Here is a 17,385-nt window from a genome sequence, read left to right as displayed (position 1 = left end):
CTTGTGATAAAATTTAGTCGCGGTATCTTGGTTGACAACCCACAACTTGTGTCCCGTAAGTGTAATTTTTGCTCCTTTTGTTCAGAAATATGTGTGGAATATTTTATGTAAAGCAGCATTCTTCATGGTAAAGAATGGAGAGTTGGACTTCGGCATTCTAACACCAGTTACCACTTCTTACTGCGCGGCCAGTGCCAAGTCAATTCAACTTAAATTCAATCAAATATTTAGGCTTCCAGTTTCCCCCGAGTTACTGGCATATTAGGAGCCTGAATGTGTCATGGAATCTCTACAGGTTGGTCCTGCAATTTTCCGGTAGCATCAAAACCCATAGCAGTGGTTAATATGTAGCTCCTACATGGAATAGGAAATCTGGAATTCAGAACTATAAACAAGCAATATCAGCAATCCAAGTAGCGTGGTTTTTCTTTTAATGAGAAATTTGAGGGTTTTAGAATGCCACAGAAAAAGCCAACTGTCGATTACATCATAGGGAAGATGAAATATTCTGAAATATGTTAAGAATTCGAACCAGAGGCATCTGAAAGAGTGCACTTTCTCAGAAGGAAAGACAGCACCATTGGCAATGCACAGGCTTCTTTATAAAGGTCTAGATTACACAAGCTGCATTTACACTCATTTTGGCTGTTTTTTAAGTAAAGTTGATTTGAAAGGCTGACTGATAGTGCACTGCCTGGATCAGCTGGGTACCGGATTTTGGGTGTCGACCAAGCAGCAGCAAGTATCCAGCATTCCTGTCCCTGGTTAGAATTCAGGTTTTGGCACAGATCTGGCTCATCCTTTTATACCCCAGTTCATCTGTCTTCCTAAAAACGTTCTGCTGTCTTCTCGTTGCTCTTCTTCTAACCTGTTTGTGTGAGAGGTTACAGATAATCCAGTTAAAAGTTTCATAGAGACTAGTGGGGCTAAGAATGTTACTCATGAATATAAACATCCTGGCAGTCCTCCTGTGCGTTTAACTGTGTGTGTGCACGCGCATGACTCAGAGATTTCATGGTACAGAAAGTGTGTTTTGCTTCTTGGGAAGCAGGCCCTTGAGATTCCTGGTGTCCTTATAGATGACCTCTTTTTCTGAGGGAATGGAATTTCCCAGAAAAAAAGTCTGTGCTCTGAAAATGTAGCAGGGCTCAGTCTTTATTTTGTACATAAGTTGTATGATTTTTTTTAAAATTAGAAGATATTTTAGAACCGCTAAGATAAATTTCATTAAAATGCTTCTTAAGTATGCCCTCAAAAGTATCACAATTCTTTATTGTGATAAAGAGCCGTTTGCTGGGACTTTGGTGGCTGCTGGGACAGGGTTTGCCATGAGGTCCCTCCCAAGGCCCTGGAGGGTGGTTAGACGTGTGGTATGCTCTTCTGTACTCAGACACTGCATGAGCTTGGTCATGAGCTCTGTCTTTGAAATGTGGGCCATAATATATTTCATAAATAATACTTCAGTCTGAAACATTGGGGAATCTAAATCTTTGGTAAAATGAAAGGACGTGGGTTCCTGTGGCCGTGGCATTTGTACTTCTGGAGCTCAGCTGCTTGTGATGGTAATAAAGTACACGGGGATCATCCAGTTGTCTGTAGCAGTGTTTTATCTGTCTCTGCATCCATACAAAAATATGTTCTGCAATAAATAGTGTAAGAGTGCTGTTTTAATCTTTGTACCCACAAAATGATTATAATTTTTAATCAGCATTAAAGTATGTCTTGTATAACTTCTAAAACATTATTATTAATGTTACATTTTTAAAATTGTATAGAGACTATTACTGAAAAAAAAGCTTCACATCCTTGAATATCCATGTATAAATATTGCTGAATTCAGAGTGGTATTTTATACCACTGGTACCATTCCTGTAGCCATGAGAGCAATAACAAGTATTTGATTTTCAGTGTGCAGCTTCTTGTACTCCATAATTTTAATTCAATAGTGGTAGGACCCAATTCCATTGTTTAATTAGTTGGTTTTTTTTGTTTTTTTTGTTTTTTTTTTTTTTTTGAAAACTAGTTCTCTCTGTTACCATCAGAAATCTCTTTGACCATTCCCCTAAGTGTTTAGGAGAAATCAGTGCTACTGCTAGCTAAGAAAGTCTAGTGTAGAAAAAGCTATGCCAAATTCCCTGTAAAGGTGATGGCCCTCCGAGGCATCATACTGCAAGGTGCTGAGGATGCTGGCCTTGGTCCAGCAGAACACTTGAGCACCTACTTAAGTACAAACTTAAATGCATTGCTGGAGGGAAGCCAGAGTGCTTCATGTTTGCAAGACTAAAACATATTCACTTTGCAGTGGACCCTTTATTTATTTTGTGGGTCTGAAAAAATCTTTTTCAAGTAAATCAGAGCAAGAATATTCTTGTTTTCTTTGAAAACACAATGTACTGAGGTAACCAAAGAGTGTTTGCCACCATTTAGCGCTTAACCTCTAAAATTGGAGGTGGTTGGATTTTCTCCAAAGCATTAGACTAATGTAAGCTTTGTCAATATAATTAAAAGAACAGCTTCAAGTACTGGCACATGTCTATAATTTGACATTTTTTTCCTCATTGTTTGTATTTCATGGGAGCCTGAAAAAATCTTTGTCTAGGCATATATTACCCACTTCCAACTGCAGTGGGTTCTCCATTTGTAACGCTGACGGGCTTGCTTTGGGAGGGTTTCGTAGCGGGAGAGGCCTGGAGAGGCTGCGGTCGCTCCAGGCTGCTCTCTGCACCCTCTGCAGCTCTTCCGGGAGCAAAGTGCCAAGTTCCGTGTTTGAAAGCGTGCGTCTGAGCACGGCTCCTGTGCGTGGCTGTGGGGGGCACTTTTTTTTTTTTTTTTTTTTTTTTTTTCCTTTCTCTCTCCCCGATCTAGAGCACCCGGACTGCGGCAGGTCTCTGGACGTCAGCCCCGGGTGCCTCTGAGCTGCCGGTCGGCCTTGGGTGCTCACCCCATCAACGAAGCGCCAAAGGCTTCTGCATCGCCGCGGGGAAGTGTGTGCGGGTGGCGCTGCCTCCACCTGCTCCTGTAGGTTGCTAACGATGGGCTAGGTTAAAACACGTACTTACATAAGCTGTGCTGCGGGTTCAAGTTCTTGGTAGCCTGCACTGCATGGACTAGTAGTGGCTTCTTTTTTTGAGCGTGTCCGTTAGCAATCCAGCAAGCGGGAAGGAGGAGCAGCAAGCAATTTGCATAGCCTTGTGGTGGAATTTGAAAGCATGAAACAGGGAATTACAGATATTTGAAGTTAAACTACTTTTGATCTGGAAGATGGGCTGGCATCTTGGTTCCCTAAATCTGAATAAGCCTTTTCTATTTTTGGGGAGCAGGGGGGTGTTCCCTCTCCCCTCAGGAGGTTGAACTCTGCAATTTTTTGTTAGCCAGAAGATGTCTTGCCAGCTGTGTTATTCTTCCCTGTGTTTATGATAGCCTTTAATAACATTCTTCAGAAAACCATTAGTATTGTCAAGTTGCATTATATCCTCTATGTATAATAATTTAACACCAGACAAACAATTACATGCTTGCAGGGCAATAACTGAAAGTTTTAATGATTTGTTAAGAAAAGCATAACTATCATGCATTAACCATACTGGAATGTAGTATTTTGTACTCAGTACTGAATTTAAAGGTATATCTTAATATATTCGTGCAGTTGGACCAGTAATACTATGTTTCTGTGGGAAATGTAGCCATCTAGTTATATTATTTCCTGGCTTTCTGCATGTCAAGTTTGGGAGGAATCTCTTAGTTTTCCCCATTGATCCTCTATTTCACTTCTAGAGGGAGGAAGAGAAATTAACAGTGTTTCCATAGCTTTGGCTTTTTTTGTTAAAAGATTTTTCCTGAAATGTGAGTTTTGCCTCATGGGTTTGACAGTTGTGCATGTTTATTACAAATATAGGAATTTTTCCTTCCATTAAAATTTCAACAGATATTTCCTTCAGGATAAAATAAATGCAGTTACTGGTGAAGAGCCATTAAAAGCTATCAAGTCTTTGTAGAATATATCTTTCTTTCAGTCATTAAATACTATTTGATGATTTCTTGGTGAGTTATATAGAGGAGAGTTTTGCTGGCTAATAAAGGACTTTTTCAGCTACTGTTGAAACAAGTGAAGCTGCAGAACTACAAAGTGTGATGGTTCAATCCCAGTTCAGGGTTGTTGCAAAAGAAAGGCAAAACAAGTGAAAAAGAAGGCCAGAACATGTATGTAGGTATTGGCTGGCAAGCCTCATATTGAATTGTACTATAAAATACCCAGTGGTTGTATAAAAATAGAGTAATTGTTTTGAGAGTTTTATTAGCTCTCTGTTGATCTGGGATTCTTGGTGGTTACCAGTGCTCAGTAACCTTCCTCAATGAAATATGAAAAGTATAGTACTAGAAGTTGAGTGGTTATGATATGATATACAACGCATTGGTATTAGACTGTTTTTCTGAAGCTCATTTTTACAATCCATATGAGAATGGAGAAGTGTACCATTCCTGTGCAAAAATGAGTATAATTCTTTACATAATTTGAATAAAATATTGAAAAACTAGATGGTAGCCTGAGGTCTTTTTACTGCAGAATTTTAGTGAGCTGTAGATTTTAGTTTTAACTGCAGATAGATCGTGTTCTGTGTTCTTGCTTCATTGCAACAGCACAAATAAAATAACAAAATCCATTATCTCAAAAAAGTAAGACTAACAGAGAACAAGGCTGAGAACAAAATATGAACATTATGTTTATGGGGGAAAAAAAGATTTATCGTGAGAAATTGTGGGGATATAAACTCTGGAAGATGAGTATTTGCAGTCTTTTATGAGGTTGCACAACAAAATTATAATTTGTATTTTCAACCATAATTGGATGTACAAAGCTTAATTAGAAATCACAGTATTTTGAGGGGTTTCTTTCAAAACCTATTTGTTTTGTCTTAGGTTTGTCTTCCAAGAAAATTCCACAGTAAGCCCATCAAAGACTTACAGATTATACCTAATACTGAAAAATTAGAAATGATGTTGTGTGAGAAGGATCAGCAGGATGTAGCAGGGAGTTACAAACAAGGCATGTTTGTGTGCCCACTGCAGTATATCTGTGTGCAGAAGGTCAACCTTTCTGTCATAAGAGCATGCAAGTTTTACAAGGAACTGAGGTGGTAATTTGCTGTAGTGTATAACTATGGAGGAGAGGTAATTGATTATTTGAAAAGGTTTTCATAGTCTTATTTAGGGGCATTTTTTCCAACAGCCTCACTAACTACAGCAAGTCCAATGAGATGGAGGGAGTTACACAGACATCTGAGAGGAAGAAATATTTCTCATTTCGCAGGTGTAGAGAGCTATGCTCTGGGCATAAATGTTGGTCCGGAAGAGCCCTAGCTAGCCCTGCCAGAAAGATCGCTGTTGAATGACCTTAATTTTAAGCTCTTGCAATGGAGCAGAAAAGTGGTGGTGGCCTTCATTGTGTGAAATGTTTTTTTTCAGAGACCTCAAATTCTGGCTCCTGCTTTGTGAAAGGGGGCTGATTCCCTGGTTCCTAATTTAGAAGTGAAGGTCAGGATTTTTCCCATGTAAATAGTGCCAAGCTCTCACAGTATACGTGTCTCAAGTGATGATAGTAATGCCTCTGATTAGCTGACTTGTAAAAACTGGTAGATACTGTCTCGTAATTACAGAGCCCTGCCATTGAGCTTGCTTCTATTTAAGTTCAAAGTATTTTGCAGCTTTATTAAATGCATGTAAATGATGCTCGTCAAATAGAGAACTGAAACTCAGCAGCTGTCTCCTTTGTGCATCCATTTTCAATAATTAATGGAGTATCCTTTGACTTTTAATTGGGAGAATGGTAGTGCTAGTTTTACAACTCCTGTGTTCGGTATGATCAGACAAAAGCGGTTGTGTTTCTTAATGTGAGAATAGTAAAGTGGGTTCCGATTATAACAATATGAAGTAAAGTGTTGTGGTAAAATTTAATGGTAACCATTAGAATTTTATACTGATTTTTACTGTCAGGAGCTCAGAACAGTTTATAGACTTTAAGGGATCTTTCTTTACCATATCTCTCTGCTTTTTCATTGCTTTTGGAAGGAAACTGGAGCTCGGAGTAGTTATTATTGCAAAAGGCTCTGTTTGGGCTAGAAACTGCTGAATCGTTAATGTTTCCATAGAACTGGGCATAGAAATTTTTTAAAACTTACTTTTCTGGTCAGTCCTTTTGCTCCTATATTCAGTTGTGCATTATTTAGGTCATTTTACAGATCTGTATGCAAGTGTAGCTGCAGATGCTGTTGCTGGCCCTGTGCAGCTGCATTCCCAGGTCGCTGTAACTGCAGTCAGAGTGGGAGTCGGGCAGGTTGGACGGGCTCCCGGCAGTCATCTAGCCCAACCTCCCACCTGAGGCAGATCCCGTTAGAGCAAGTTGCTCAGGGCTTTGTCCAAGTGAGTTTTGAATGTCTCCAAGGATGGTGACTCCACAGCTGCTGTAGGCAACGTGTTCCACCCCTGCAGTCCTGGCAAGAGCAGCAGCAACCCAACAAGCCCCAGTTTTGGGCCACTAATCCAGTGAGGTCCAAGTGACCATGCACAGCCACCAGCAAGCCGGAGGAAGCAAAGGGTGCCAGTGGATACACAGTGGATACCCTAAGGCAGTTACTGAAAACATGTTGCTTGTCAGTGTATCTGATGAAGAACTAACTCTGTCCTTGTCAGCCTTTCTATGGAGTCTGGAGTTTTTGTCTCTGACATTATCGTTAGTATGTGAATGTCCTACCCCCCTCCCCCCCCCCCCGCTGCTTGTTGTGATGTCCAGCTCTATTCCTTCCAAATGAGGGACATTTCATTATTTTATTCACTTGATGCAGTAATTCATTATTAATTACGCCTTCACCATCCAGCAATCATGTTGCCTCATTGCATTTATCTTTTGCCAACCCCTAAATGGATTATTTGTAATGAGACACCTATGGGCTGCTGAGGGAGGGGGATTTGACAGCTTCAGCGGGAGGGTGATGCCCCGCTGCGCTCGCCTTGGGGAAGGAGTTGCCACGGGGAGGTGCCATAGGAGACCACGGACCCGTCCGGTGCCTGCTGGAGAAGGACCCCTGGCAGAGCAGGCGTAAAGCCTGCGAGTCCCACTCGAACACCAGTATTTCCCTCCTCGAGCTGGTGCCTGCCCATAAGCCGCTGTGCCCTCGGACCCTGTGCCGGAAAGCTGTGCTCCTGGCAGTGCCACTAGGGTACTAACTGTTAAAGCACCAAAAATATTTCTTGTTTACGTGTGACATTTTTGTGAATTCCTGATGAGTGTTTTCCTCTCTCTTGAAATGCTTGTTCCCCTTCCAGGAGGAGCGTCATTCTTCTCTCATGGCGCTGCCTCAAGTGGTTGCAGCTTATTTTCTAATTTGGAAGAAATTCCTGTAACTCTCAAATTATTCTCTAATAAAATAGTGATGTATTTTTTTTTCTTGTTGTCTTTTCACAGTTGTTCAGTGAAAAAATAAGTGGAGCAGAAGGAACAAAGTTAGATGAAGAATTTCAAGAGATGGAAAGGGTAAGGAAAGCAATGTTGTTTTTTCCATGTTCAGTTATTGCAGAATCAAAAATCTTCCACATGTTTCATGTGGTAGATTGCGTAGAAAAGCCACAAAGGCTGTTTGAGCCAAGGGAGCTGGTTCCCGTGATAGCCACCGGCAGCCAGGGGAGAAGGGGGCTCCCCCAAGGCTGGGGCAGAGCACTGGGGGGACCTGTCTTCCTCCGCTGTCTGCACTGGACTAGAGAGAGATCTTTAGTGTTTAGTGAGTTGTCATAAATGCACCCCTTCCCATCTGACATTTTTTCCAATAAAATCAAACCACTGCGGTCAAATTTTCACTTATTGCGGAATTATACTACAGATGTTTAGAAGTTAACATGATTTGCTGTGGAAATGGAGGTGTTTGTTAACCACTTATTAGCACTGCCATTTATGAGTTCTCCCAGAATTATGAGTACTCCCAGATTCTGCTTTTTCAGCTTTTATGTGCTATTTCATTGCCCCTGTCTTTCTTACGTATTTTTAATATACATAGACCTAGGTTACAGCTTTTATTGTTGGCAGATTAAGGAAAAAGGTCTTGTGTGAGTTGCTTTTTTCCAACACGCACTTTCTGAATTTACGGTCTAAACAGGCTTCTAGGTTTCAGTTTCTTTGGCTTCACAATAATTACTTGCTCCTCTGTATTATAAGAGGAAAAGTAATGTGCAAGCCCTAAGGGAGGAAAGAGAAGCAATCCAGAAATGTGATTTTTATAGCTTGTAAGATGCTATTAAATGAGAAGACAGTGCAAACTACTACATTAACTGGCGCTGACCCCAAGACTGTGAGCTGGGGTATTTTCAGCTTTTTGCATCTGTGGAGATGAGCAGTCATAGTGACAACTGTTAGGCTGGCAGGAAAGTTTTAGCCTGGGATGTATAAGCAGTATTCATGACTGACTAATAGGTTTGGAGGTTAAGGAGAGCTCTACATTTTGATACAAATTTTTTACCCTTCCTAATGCTACCTGCTAAGTAATATATTTTTGGCATATGGTACAACTGTGGCATAGCTTTTTATTCTAAGCCATCATATTTGATTTATTTTAATTAAAATAATTTTTAAAATATAAAATATTTTTTAAAAATATATAAAAATAATTAAAATAAGTCAACCCGAACAGTATATAATATCTAACCAGATGATAAGCTTTCTAGTCATAGATTTGCTTTTTGCTAACTTTCCGTTACTTTTCTTTTTCAGAAAATTGATGTCACTAATAAAGCTGTAGCTGAGCTTCTGTCCAAATCAACAGAGTATCTCCAGCCAAATCCAGGTAAGATAAGGAACAACTTATGTCAGGCTTTGCTGGACATTATCCTCTTACTTGGTAATTCATCCCAGGTGAATAAAAGCTAATTAGGTCATTAATCTGAGGCTTCTGGAAGCCCTAGACAACTTTCCCTGTGTGTACACTGCACAGCCATAAAGCTTTTGTGCAGCAGTCTGACCTCTGTATGGTGAGCTGGATGCGTCCAGGGGTATCAGGCCTCCTGGACATGTGTCAGGTGTGTGTGCGTGACTTGTCTGGGATGGCCGGGACTCGCAGAACAGCACATGTGTTCCCATTCATGCTGGATTTCCTGGAGTGGGATATGGATCCCTAAAGCAAAGAGAATGCCAACTTTTTTTTTTCTTTTTTCTTTTTTTTTTTTTTTTTAAGCAGAGATCTTAAAAAACAAGGCATTGCATTTAACATGTACAGTGCTGCTATCAGGGATACTGGTGGTTATCTAGTCATGGGGAGGAGGGCTCTTACTTCCCCACCTTGGTTGTCATCTTTGAGTGAGGTTTTGCTTCTTTTGGGCTCTACTAGTTAGTTACCAAGGAATCATAGACTTGTTAGTAGAGGTTTTCAAGTGCTGTTTTGAGGGGAAAAAAGGAAAGGAGACACATTTATGTTTGCAGTTGGTCACTGAGTTGATCTGCTAAGAGCTTGATTCACTGTCCAGGTCAGCCATTGGAAGGACCTGCATTTTTTGAGGAGAACTGCCTGACAGGATTTTGTATGTAGTCATATGACCCAGTGACTTCAGAGAGTGCTGTCTCTTGGGGATGCCTCACGAGGTGCACCTGCCTGCAGGAGGGTTTGGCAGGTTCTGCCTGTGGGAGGATGGTAGGAGTTCGTGCTTTACCAAGGCCCAGCTTGGGTTGCTCAAGATGCAACAAATGACTGTTGTCCACACTCCTTAGGAATGCCCAGCCCATCCTGTTGCTGTTGAGTTGTAACAGTAAGGAGTAGATTGGAAAAACACTCCAGGAATAATTACTTGATTCTGTCATGATTGGTACAAGACAACAGTAAATTCTTTTGTATGTATCAGGCCATTCTGCAGAATAAATTCCTATTGTCTTGATTAGTGAAATGAGGAAAATAAGGGCAAAGTTGCAAAGTAAATGCAAATTTCTCACAAGTAACAGCGTGGAATTGGCTTTGGTTGCACTTGTGTTTGTTCTGCATTTGCTTTCTACAGAACTTCTAAAAGAAGAGTTTGCAAGCAGTAATATTTAAGGGAATGTAAGTTTTAGTAAATGCTGGCAGAAGGTGACAAGCAGTCTCACTGTATATCTGCCTGGAGAAATGATGTTCATTCAGTTGGGAATGAAAATGGTATCATATGACCCTTATTGTCTAATGGAGTCATCTCTCAACCTTGGATTATGAAGTACTGACACTAAAAGGCTTATAATTCTACAGGCTGACAGTTGCTTAGGGACATTACTTGTTGAATGATTATTCATTTAAATATAATAGTTTTAAAAATACTATTGTAACTTTGTCCTTTTTTCATGTACTTCTCAGCATACAGAGCCAAGCTGGGAATGCTGAACACTATGTCAAAGATCAGAGGACAAGTTAAAACCACAGGCTATCCCCAGACGGAGGGACTCCTGGGAGACTGCATGATACGGTATGGCAGAGAGCTTGGAGATGATTCTATGTTTGGTGAGTTTGTGCATCTCCTTTGTGAATATTTAAGTATAATGTTCTTTGCAGAATAAAATTACTCAATGATGTAATGTATATACATAATTATTGTAGGTTAGAAGGAAACTTCAAGTACAATAATTAGAGGATGATTAATATAATAAACAGTACATGATGTTTTACATAAGCATCTCTTACAGGTGGATTTGATAAAACTATTATTAATACTGTCTGAGAATTCGTATTATTAAGATACTCATTTTAGTTTCTAAGTTGCCAAACTCAAATAATTTAAGATGATCCTTAGATCCACTGTGTTTTTTTTTTTTTTTTTTTTACCTTTCAAAAAAACCACCCTTGCTACTCTGTATTTGAGAAGTAAATTAAGGAAAAATAATTCCCTTGGAAAAAAAGAGTATAGTAACTCTCGGGGAGTTTTTTGTGATCTGGTGCCTCTGCTTTGGAGCAGTGTTTTGTCATTTGTGTGGAAATCCACTCCAGCTAGGTCATGCTACAAATCTTTAGGAAATTAAATCTTACTCATTTTCTCTCAAAATACACTGGAACTTCATAGCCAGAATTTGGACAGAGGCCTGCCTTGTTGAGCATGCACAGTGTGTAGGCTTACCTGCCATGAATTTGCAGCACCATCACAACGTGATTCAGTGGGTGCTTTTTGATATGGCTGTGAGTATGAGAAAACCGGTGAGAAGAAACATGAGAAATGGAGAGTCCTTGGCCTGGGACTGGGAGAGGGTAGTTTGGGCTGGGACCATGTGCATAAACCCACTTCCACAACTGGCTGGCTTTGGTATGCTACTTAGCTGATATCTGCCATTTTGCATCTTGAAGTTAAGATGTAGGGAGGTAGGACTCACGAGCCCAAACAGGTGCTGCACTGGCAAGGACACTGCCTGATACCTGAGGACTTGCTTAGTCTCCTTGTGAAGAGTGAGATGGCATAACTCATCGGTGAGCTGGGTGTATTGGTGTTTTTGCAAAAGCAACAGAATATTAAATAAAACTAGGCAAGGAGAAAGGACGTTATACTTACAAGCTTCATAAAATAAAGTGTATAACTCTGATTAGAAGTTTTTAAAAAAACAACAACAATTTTTACTAAAACGAGGTTTGAAAAAACATACTGAACTTGAGGAAGCCATAAAGCGTGATTTTTGTGGTTGAAAAGTCAGCCACGTTTGTGTATTTAGTAGTATCACTTAAAAATATACAAATTAACTGCTTTGTTTTTCAGTTCTCAGAGTGGAAGAGGTGACTTATGTAATCTGTGCAAATAAAGTAGAGAAAATAACATATATATTTTTTCCTGAAAGACATCAGAGAGAAAATAATCTATATTTTGGAACAAAATTTTCTAGTTCTAGAGTCTGTAGGGGAAAAGCAAGTGCATACATAGTTTGTGTTCTGCTTTCTCCCTTTTCAAGGCCCTATACCAGATAAAAAGATACATATTTGAAAGAGCTGTATCGTAAAACATATTTCCTGTTTTTACATATGTTGACTTTTAAGTAGCATATTTTTTACCATAGGCATTGCACTACTGGATGTTGGTGAAAGCATGAAGCAAATGGCAGAGGTGAAAGACTCACTTGATATTAATGTCAAACAAAATTTCATTGATCCGCTACAGTTATTGCAAGACAAAGATTTAAAAGAGATTGGGGTAAGTTTTCCAGGGTAAAAGCCTTTCTTATCAAAAATCAGAGTCAGTGAAGCTCTAGTTCCCTGAAACACTTTTGAAAACACAGGCTGTATTAGCTCACTGCATTTATGCTTGAATCTCTAGCAAAACAGTGATGAATCTGCTTAAAAGCAATGTCTCACTGTTTCTCAGCATTGCCTAATTTATTCAATTGGCTTGTATGAATATCTTCTATACCAGAAGAATAGTAAATAGAATGAATATCCTTATCTTCCTACTATTTATTTTAACTGACATTTTTATTAATTGTTATGAACATATGAGTGGTCTGTGATTTACTGCAACTGTTCATCATAATTTACTATCTCTGTCATCCTAAATCTATCTATTATACAGGCTGAATATGACTTTTGAAAAGGCCATTCAGGACAACCACTGAGTAATCTGAAAAGTGCAAATAAGTGCCACATGCCATGCTGGGAAAAAATACAGAATGCTGGAGAACACACTTTTAACCTTTAGAGTTAGGTTTTTCAGTACTTCTGCTTACAGTTTGACAATTGAAAAAAAAGCCAGGCACAATCTCTGTCCGAGTCTGCTGATTCCAGTAGAGCTGGGTAATAAGCGAGTTCAAACCTTGATGAAATGCAGAAATGAAAGTTGTTTTATTTGCTTACATGTAAATGGGTGTGGAAAGTGTAGCAAAAAGGCATTAATATCCTGATGTCTGTAGTTGTCTCCTATGATATGTGACTGTTTTCAGTTGCAGTTCTTCTGAACTGATGAAAAGTAATTATTTGACTTTAGCTTTAATGGGCATTTTGCACTGTCACTTTCAGTCCATTCTGTAAATTGATAGAATCCCATGATTTTTGGCAACAAAAAACACTTGCATAGTTATATCAGAGAGGAATGTCAATTTGACACCTAACAAAGAGAGCAGGAATATAGGATCTGTGGGGTTACTGCTTATGGAATGAGAGGAGAACACGACTCTTTAAATTTTAGCTGTCACGTTGGAAATAATTCAAGGGGTAAAACTGAATTACACGTAGAATATGATGGGGGAGGCATATTTAGATAATCTAAACTGAAAAGAGGATCCAATCTGAGGTGTTGCACATTTAGTGAGATCTTTGAGTTGGACGCCTAAGTTCAACAAATCAAGGTAGCCAGTCCTCCAAGTGTTAAGATTGCTACTTTCTTAAAGCTTACACAATTTCAAATTTCAGTCCAATACACAGTCCTAGATGTACCTGATGCTGCTTTAGATAAGAGAGATGGGCTGGATGATTTCCGAGATTCCTTCGAGTCATGTATTTCTTTGATTCTGCCTGTTCCTGCAATTGCATCATCTGTAACTGAAATCTATTTAGAAATCAGTGCTTGTGTTTGGGCCTGTCTCGGTTTGACCTCTTCCTAAGTGTTCTTTCTTACTTAGCATCATCTGAAGAAACTAGAAGGTCGTCGTTTGGATTATGACTATAAAAAGAAGCGTCTTGGGAAGATACCAGATGAAGAGGTTAAACTAGCAGTAGAAAAATTTGAAGAGTCAAAGGAACTGGCTGAAAGAAGCATGTTCAACTTCTTAGAAAACGATGTAAGTCTGTCCTGCTGCTTTATCTCCTGCAATACTCACAAGAGGGAAAAGTGTGTGTGGTTGGAGAAAGCCTGGCCCATGTTTCACTGGAGGCAAGGACTGGAAGCAGAGAATGTGCTTCGTTCCTCTTGGCAAGGAGGGGCGTAACGCATGGTACTTCATGGGAGAGCTTGAAGATTCAGCAAGGTCTTATGGAGAGACACGAGCTTGGACAAGATGGTCACAGAAGTCTCATGGGGCTTTATCATCCATGAATGATGAACTGCCTGAGAGCAGAGTACAGGGGAAGTCTGCAGGAGGGGGAAGGCAGACCCTGGCACTGGCACAGACTGGCTGCTCAAACCATGTGCTGCAGTCTATGCCCAGCACAATTTGATTTGCAGAAGCAGCTCAGCTTGTAGACAAAACTTTGACTGATTGGGAGGGGGGATTTTGGCTCTAAAACTTACTGCATGGTTTGTATGGGTTGTGCTGAGGTACCTGGGCTTTGGCTCAGATTTCAAGTCCATCATGAAATGATGACTAAATGATTATCAGCTGTGGTCATTTGTGTTAATCCCTCTTCTGTGCACACACAGAAGAATTGCAGGGATGTGATTTCTCCCATGTAGTCATGAGAGCATCCTGGCTGAAAGTAGGACATGTGATAGGTGTGTCCTTCCTGATAGGTATATGCCAAAGGTTGGTTTGTCTGGAAGATGAAAGGCAAAAGAAAATATTCTGGATTTGCAGAGATCCTAACTGCATTCTCTTCTTTCCTCTCTTTCTCAGTTCCCCAGACTTCTCCCTTCCTTGGTCTTCTTGCCCTGCAGAAGGCCAAGGAAGGGAGAAGGGAGTCAGTGCCCTGGCTCCCAGCCACCTTTGCCAGGTGCCTCACCCGGACTAGGTTCTGACCCACATCTCTTTCTCAGGCTTTTGCACAGTGATTTCCAAACCTCCCATGCAGACATGTATGCATGCACTCCTTATCAAACCCATCTTCCTGCCTTTCCCACTCAGCCAGTCCCAGGCTTCTCTTGCTAAGTGGCTTTTAGTCCCTCATGTTTGTCTGGCTCTCTCCCAGTCTCCTCCTCTCTTCTAATCCCCACTTCCCTATCCTTCCTGGCTCTTAGTCATCTTGTCTGGACAGTCCTTTTCTATCCATCTTCTCTGACCAGCCTGTCCAAAATCTAGGCATTTTGTGTATTATTCTCAGCTGGTTTCCATTACTTTTTTTTGATTTTGATGGAGTTGTATCAGCTGTTGATTTGGTTCTGTGCATTTCATTTGTATACTCTATGTGACAATATTTGGCTCTCTTGGACTCCCAGCAGAATTTCTAATAATCTTAGTGAGTAAAAGCAGACGAAGTATAGCATAAAACTGCCACAGGTCCATAAAACATTTGCAGAAAACTTCTTCATACACTTTCTTGTAATCCAGTGTCTGAAGACATGGTGGTGGAATGGGAACGTACCAGACTGCTTGGGGTCTGTCCTCTTAATGTCATTTGAAATAAATATCTGTTACTGTTCTAGCTGTATTACAGCTTGAACTTTTCAGTTTGCATTAGAGGAATGAGATTATTTGTTACTTAATGAATAAAAATATTTTGCTTTTTCTTTTACCCTTTCCCCAGAATTTATATTCTTGAATGGTTGGCTATTACTTTATAAACCGAAGTAGATAAATCATGTTTCATTTATCAGTTTATAAATGCTGCCATCTAGTGAGGTAAGTCTGGACCATTTCAGAACAGCAGTTTGTAAACATTGCTAGTAAACATTAATGGATCTGAGTGACAAGACCTGTTACAGCTTCATTTCTCCCAACCTTGCTGATCAGAAAAGCCCTGCTTCCACCTGCTAAGGGGTCATGTCCTCCAAGTATTTCAGGCTTGGAGGATGACAGGCAGCTACTTTGGAAGTTGAAAGTAAAAGGGATTTGCACTTTGTGAAAGGAAATGACTCAAGGACCCAGCCCTGAGTTAGTGAACTAGAAATTACACCTCAGTTTTGTTCAGGTTCCAACTGGCAATTTCTGTGGTAGAATCACATGTGCTCATTTTCAATAGCCCCCACAAGGCATGAATGTCTTTTGAGATACCCGGTCTGTTTTGAATGATCTTTTGGTTTATCCTTCAGCTAAATGTGATGCAGGCTCCTTAAAATTATTTTTCTCTATATATTTCAGATAGAGCAAGTTAGCCAGTTGGCCGTGTTTGTAGAAGCAGCGCTAGATTACCATAAACAATCTACAGAAATTTTGGAGGATCTTCAGAGCAAACTGCAAAACCGGTAAGACTGAACTCATCAGAACATACTGAATCTCCTTTGCAGCTGAGATTCATGGATGGGAAAAGATATTGAAGGAAGAGATTTTGTGGTACCATCTCACAAATGCATGTTTGCTGCACTCTGCACCTTACTGGACTTCACTGCTTTGAACTGTTGCCACCTGGCAACTTTTGGCTGTGCTGTAAGCCTGAAGTGTACAGCAGTACCTGCCCAGAAAGCTTTGAGTGAGTGCAGATCCCTTGCTCTCATCTGCAGACATTAATCAGGACAGCCTCCATTTGTTTGTAGGTTTAAATAAATTTGCACTTTCTGAGCTGTATTTTGGAATCTTTGCTGAGAAGTTGGCCTATTTTCATTGTGATTAGGGGGTATTCTGCAGCAGTGTAGGGAAATTGCCAGCTGGCTAGGAGCACAACCGTGGAGTAATGCACTTTTGAAAGGCCCAGACGCTTTGTGTCGTACTGACAGGAGGAAATAAAAATGCTTCTATCATTAATTTATTATATGTTGCTCGTTGGATCCAACAGAAAAAAACGGGAGACCTAAACAACCTGCATGTCACCGTAGCATAGCCCTGGTATCTGTTGTCTTGAGGACAGAGCTGACATGGTGGCTGGGAGCACCACATGGGAGCAGCTGTGCCTGTCCATGCTGCACTGAGCAGTGACACCAGCAGGTCTCAGCAGGCTCTGTGCAGGTGCAGGGAGAGCCACCGAGTTCTCAAGACAGTTGTGCTGATTGAATAGCTGTTTCCCATTTTCTCTAACAAGAAGGCAGCGTGCGAGACACAGTCTCTGGGCCTCTGTCCTGGCCGGGTTTCTGTGTGTCATTTGCAGCTGAGCTTTCCAAAGAGCTCATTCCTGGGACTTCTGCTGAACCTCAGTGGCAGCTGTGGATGTTCAGCGCTTCCTAAAGTCAGGCTGTTAAGCTTTATCCCTCTGACAACAATACCCCACAGCATTAAATGAGACAGGGACTTGCTGAAACTTAAATAATGCATTAGAATTGAGCAGTTTTCTCTGAATAAATTACAACCTCCCCAAAACAACAGAAAGCTTTTCCCCACCTTTCAAATGCCAAAGCACTGCACCTGAGTAGAAACCCTATTACTATTTGTTCCTGCAAGTAAATCTCTTGCTACTCTTCTCTATGTTGCAGAATAAATGTAGCATCTAGTCGGCCTAAACGAGAATTTAAGCCAAAGCCTGTAATATCTACAACCCTGGAAATTGGTGATAATCAGCAGCACAATGGGATTGCTTATAGTTCTTCGATAAAATCATCAGGTAAGCCTGTGGCTGCAAAATTCATGTATTGATAGATGCTTTGCTGGATTGTTGCTTGTACCATGGGAATGATGCACCC

At 40.5% G+C, this 17,385-nt stretch overlaps 1 protein-coding gene across 3 annotated transcripts in view; it reads left to right on the top strand.

The window, feature by feature from the left end:
• Window positions 1-17,385, top strand: part of SH3GL3 (SH3 domain containing GRB2 like 3, endophilin A3) — a 50,695-nt gene that overhangs the window by 27,491 nt on the left and 5,819 nt on the right. For all 3 annotated transcript variants that reach the window (XM_062583681.1, XM_062583683.1, XM_062583682.1), the window contains exons 2-8: window positions 7,460-7,528; window positions 8,756-8,828; window positions 10,356-10,499; window positions 12,032-12,165; window positions 13,586-13,744; window positions 15,917-16,020; window positions 17,179-17,306. In XM_062583681.1, coding sequence (XP_062439665.1) covers window positions 7,460-7,528; window positions 8,756-8,828; window positions 10,356-10,499; window positions 12,032-12,165; window positions 13,586-13,744; window positions 15,917-16,020; window positions 17,179-17,306 — 811 coding nt within the window. The remainder of the gene's footprint in view (window positions 1-7,459; window positions 7,529-8,755; window positions 8,829-10,355; window positions 10,500-12,031; window positions 12,166-13,585; window positions 13,745-15,916; window positions 16,021-17,178; window positions 17,307-17,385) is intronic.

The sequence above is a fragment of the Rhea pennata genome, chromosome 10 (assembly GCF_028389875.1).
Source record: "Rhea pennata isolate bPtePen1 chromosome 10, bPtePen1.pri, whole genome shotgun sequence".
Taxonomy (NCBI): Eukaryota; Metazoa; Chordata; class Aves; order Rheiformes; family Rheidae; genus Rhea; species Rhea pennata.
Note: the sequence above shows the minus strand (reverse complement) of the source record. Positions and strands in the feature narration are given on the sequence as shown.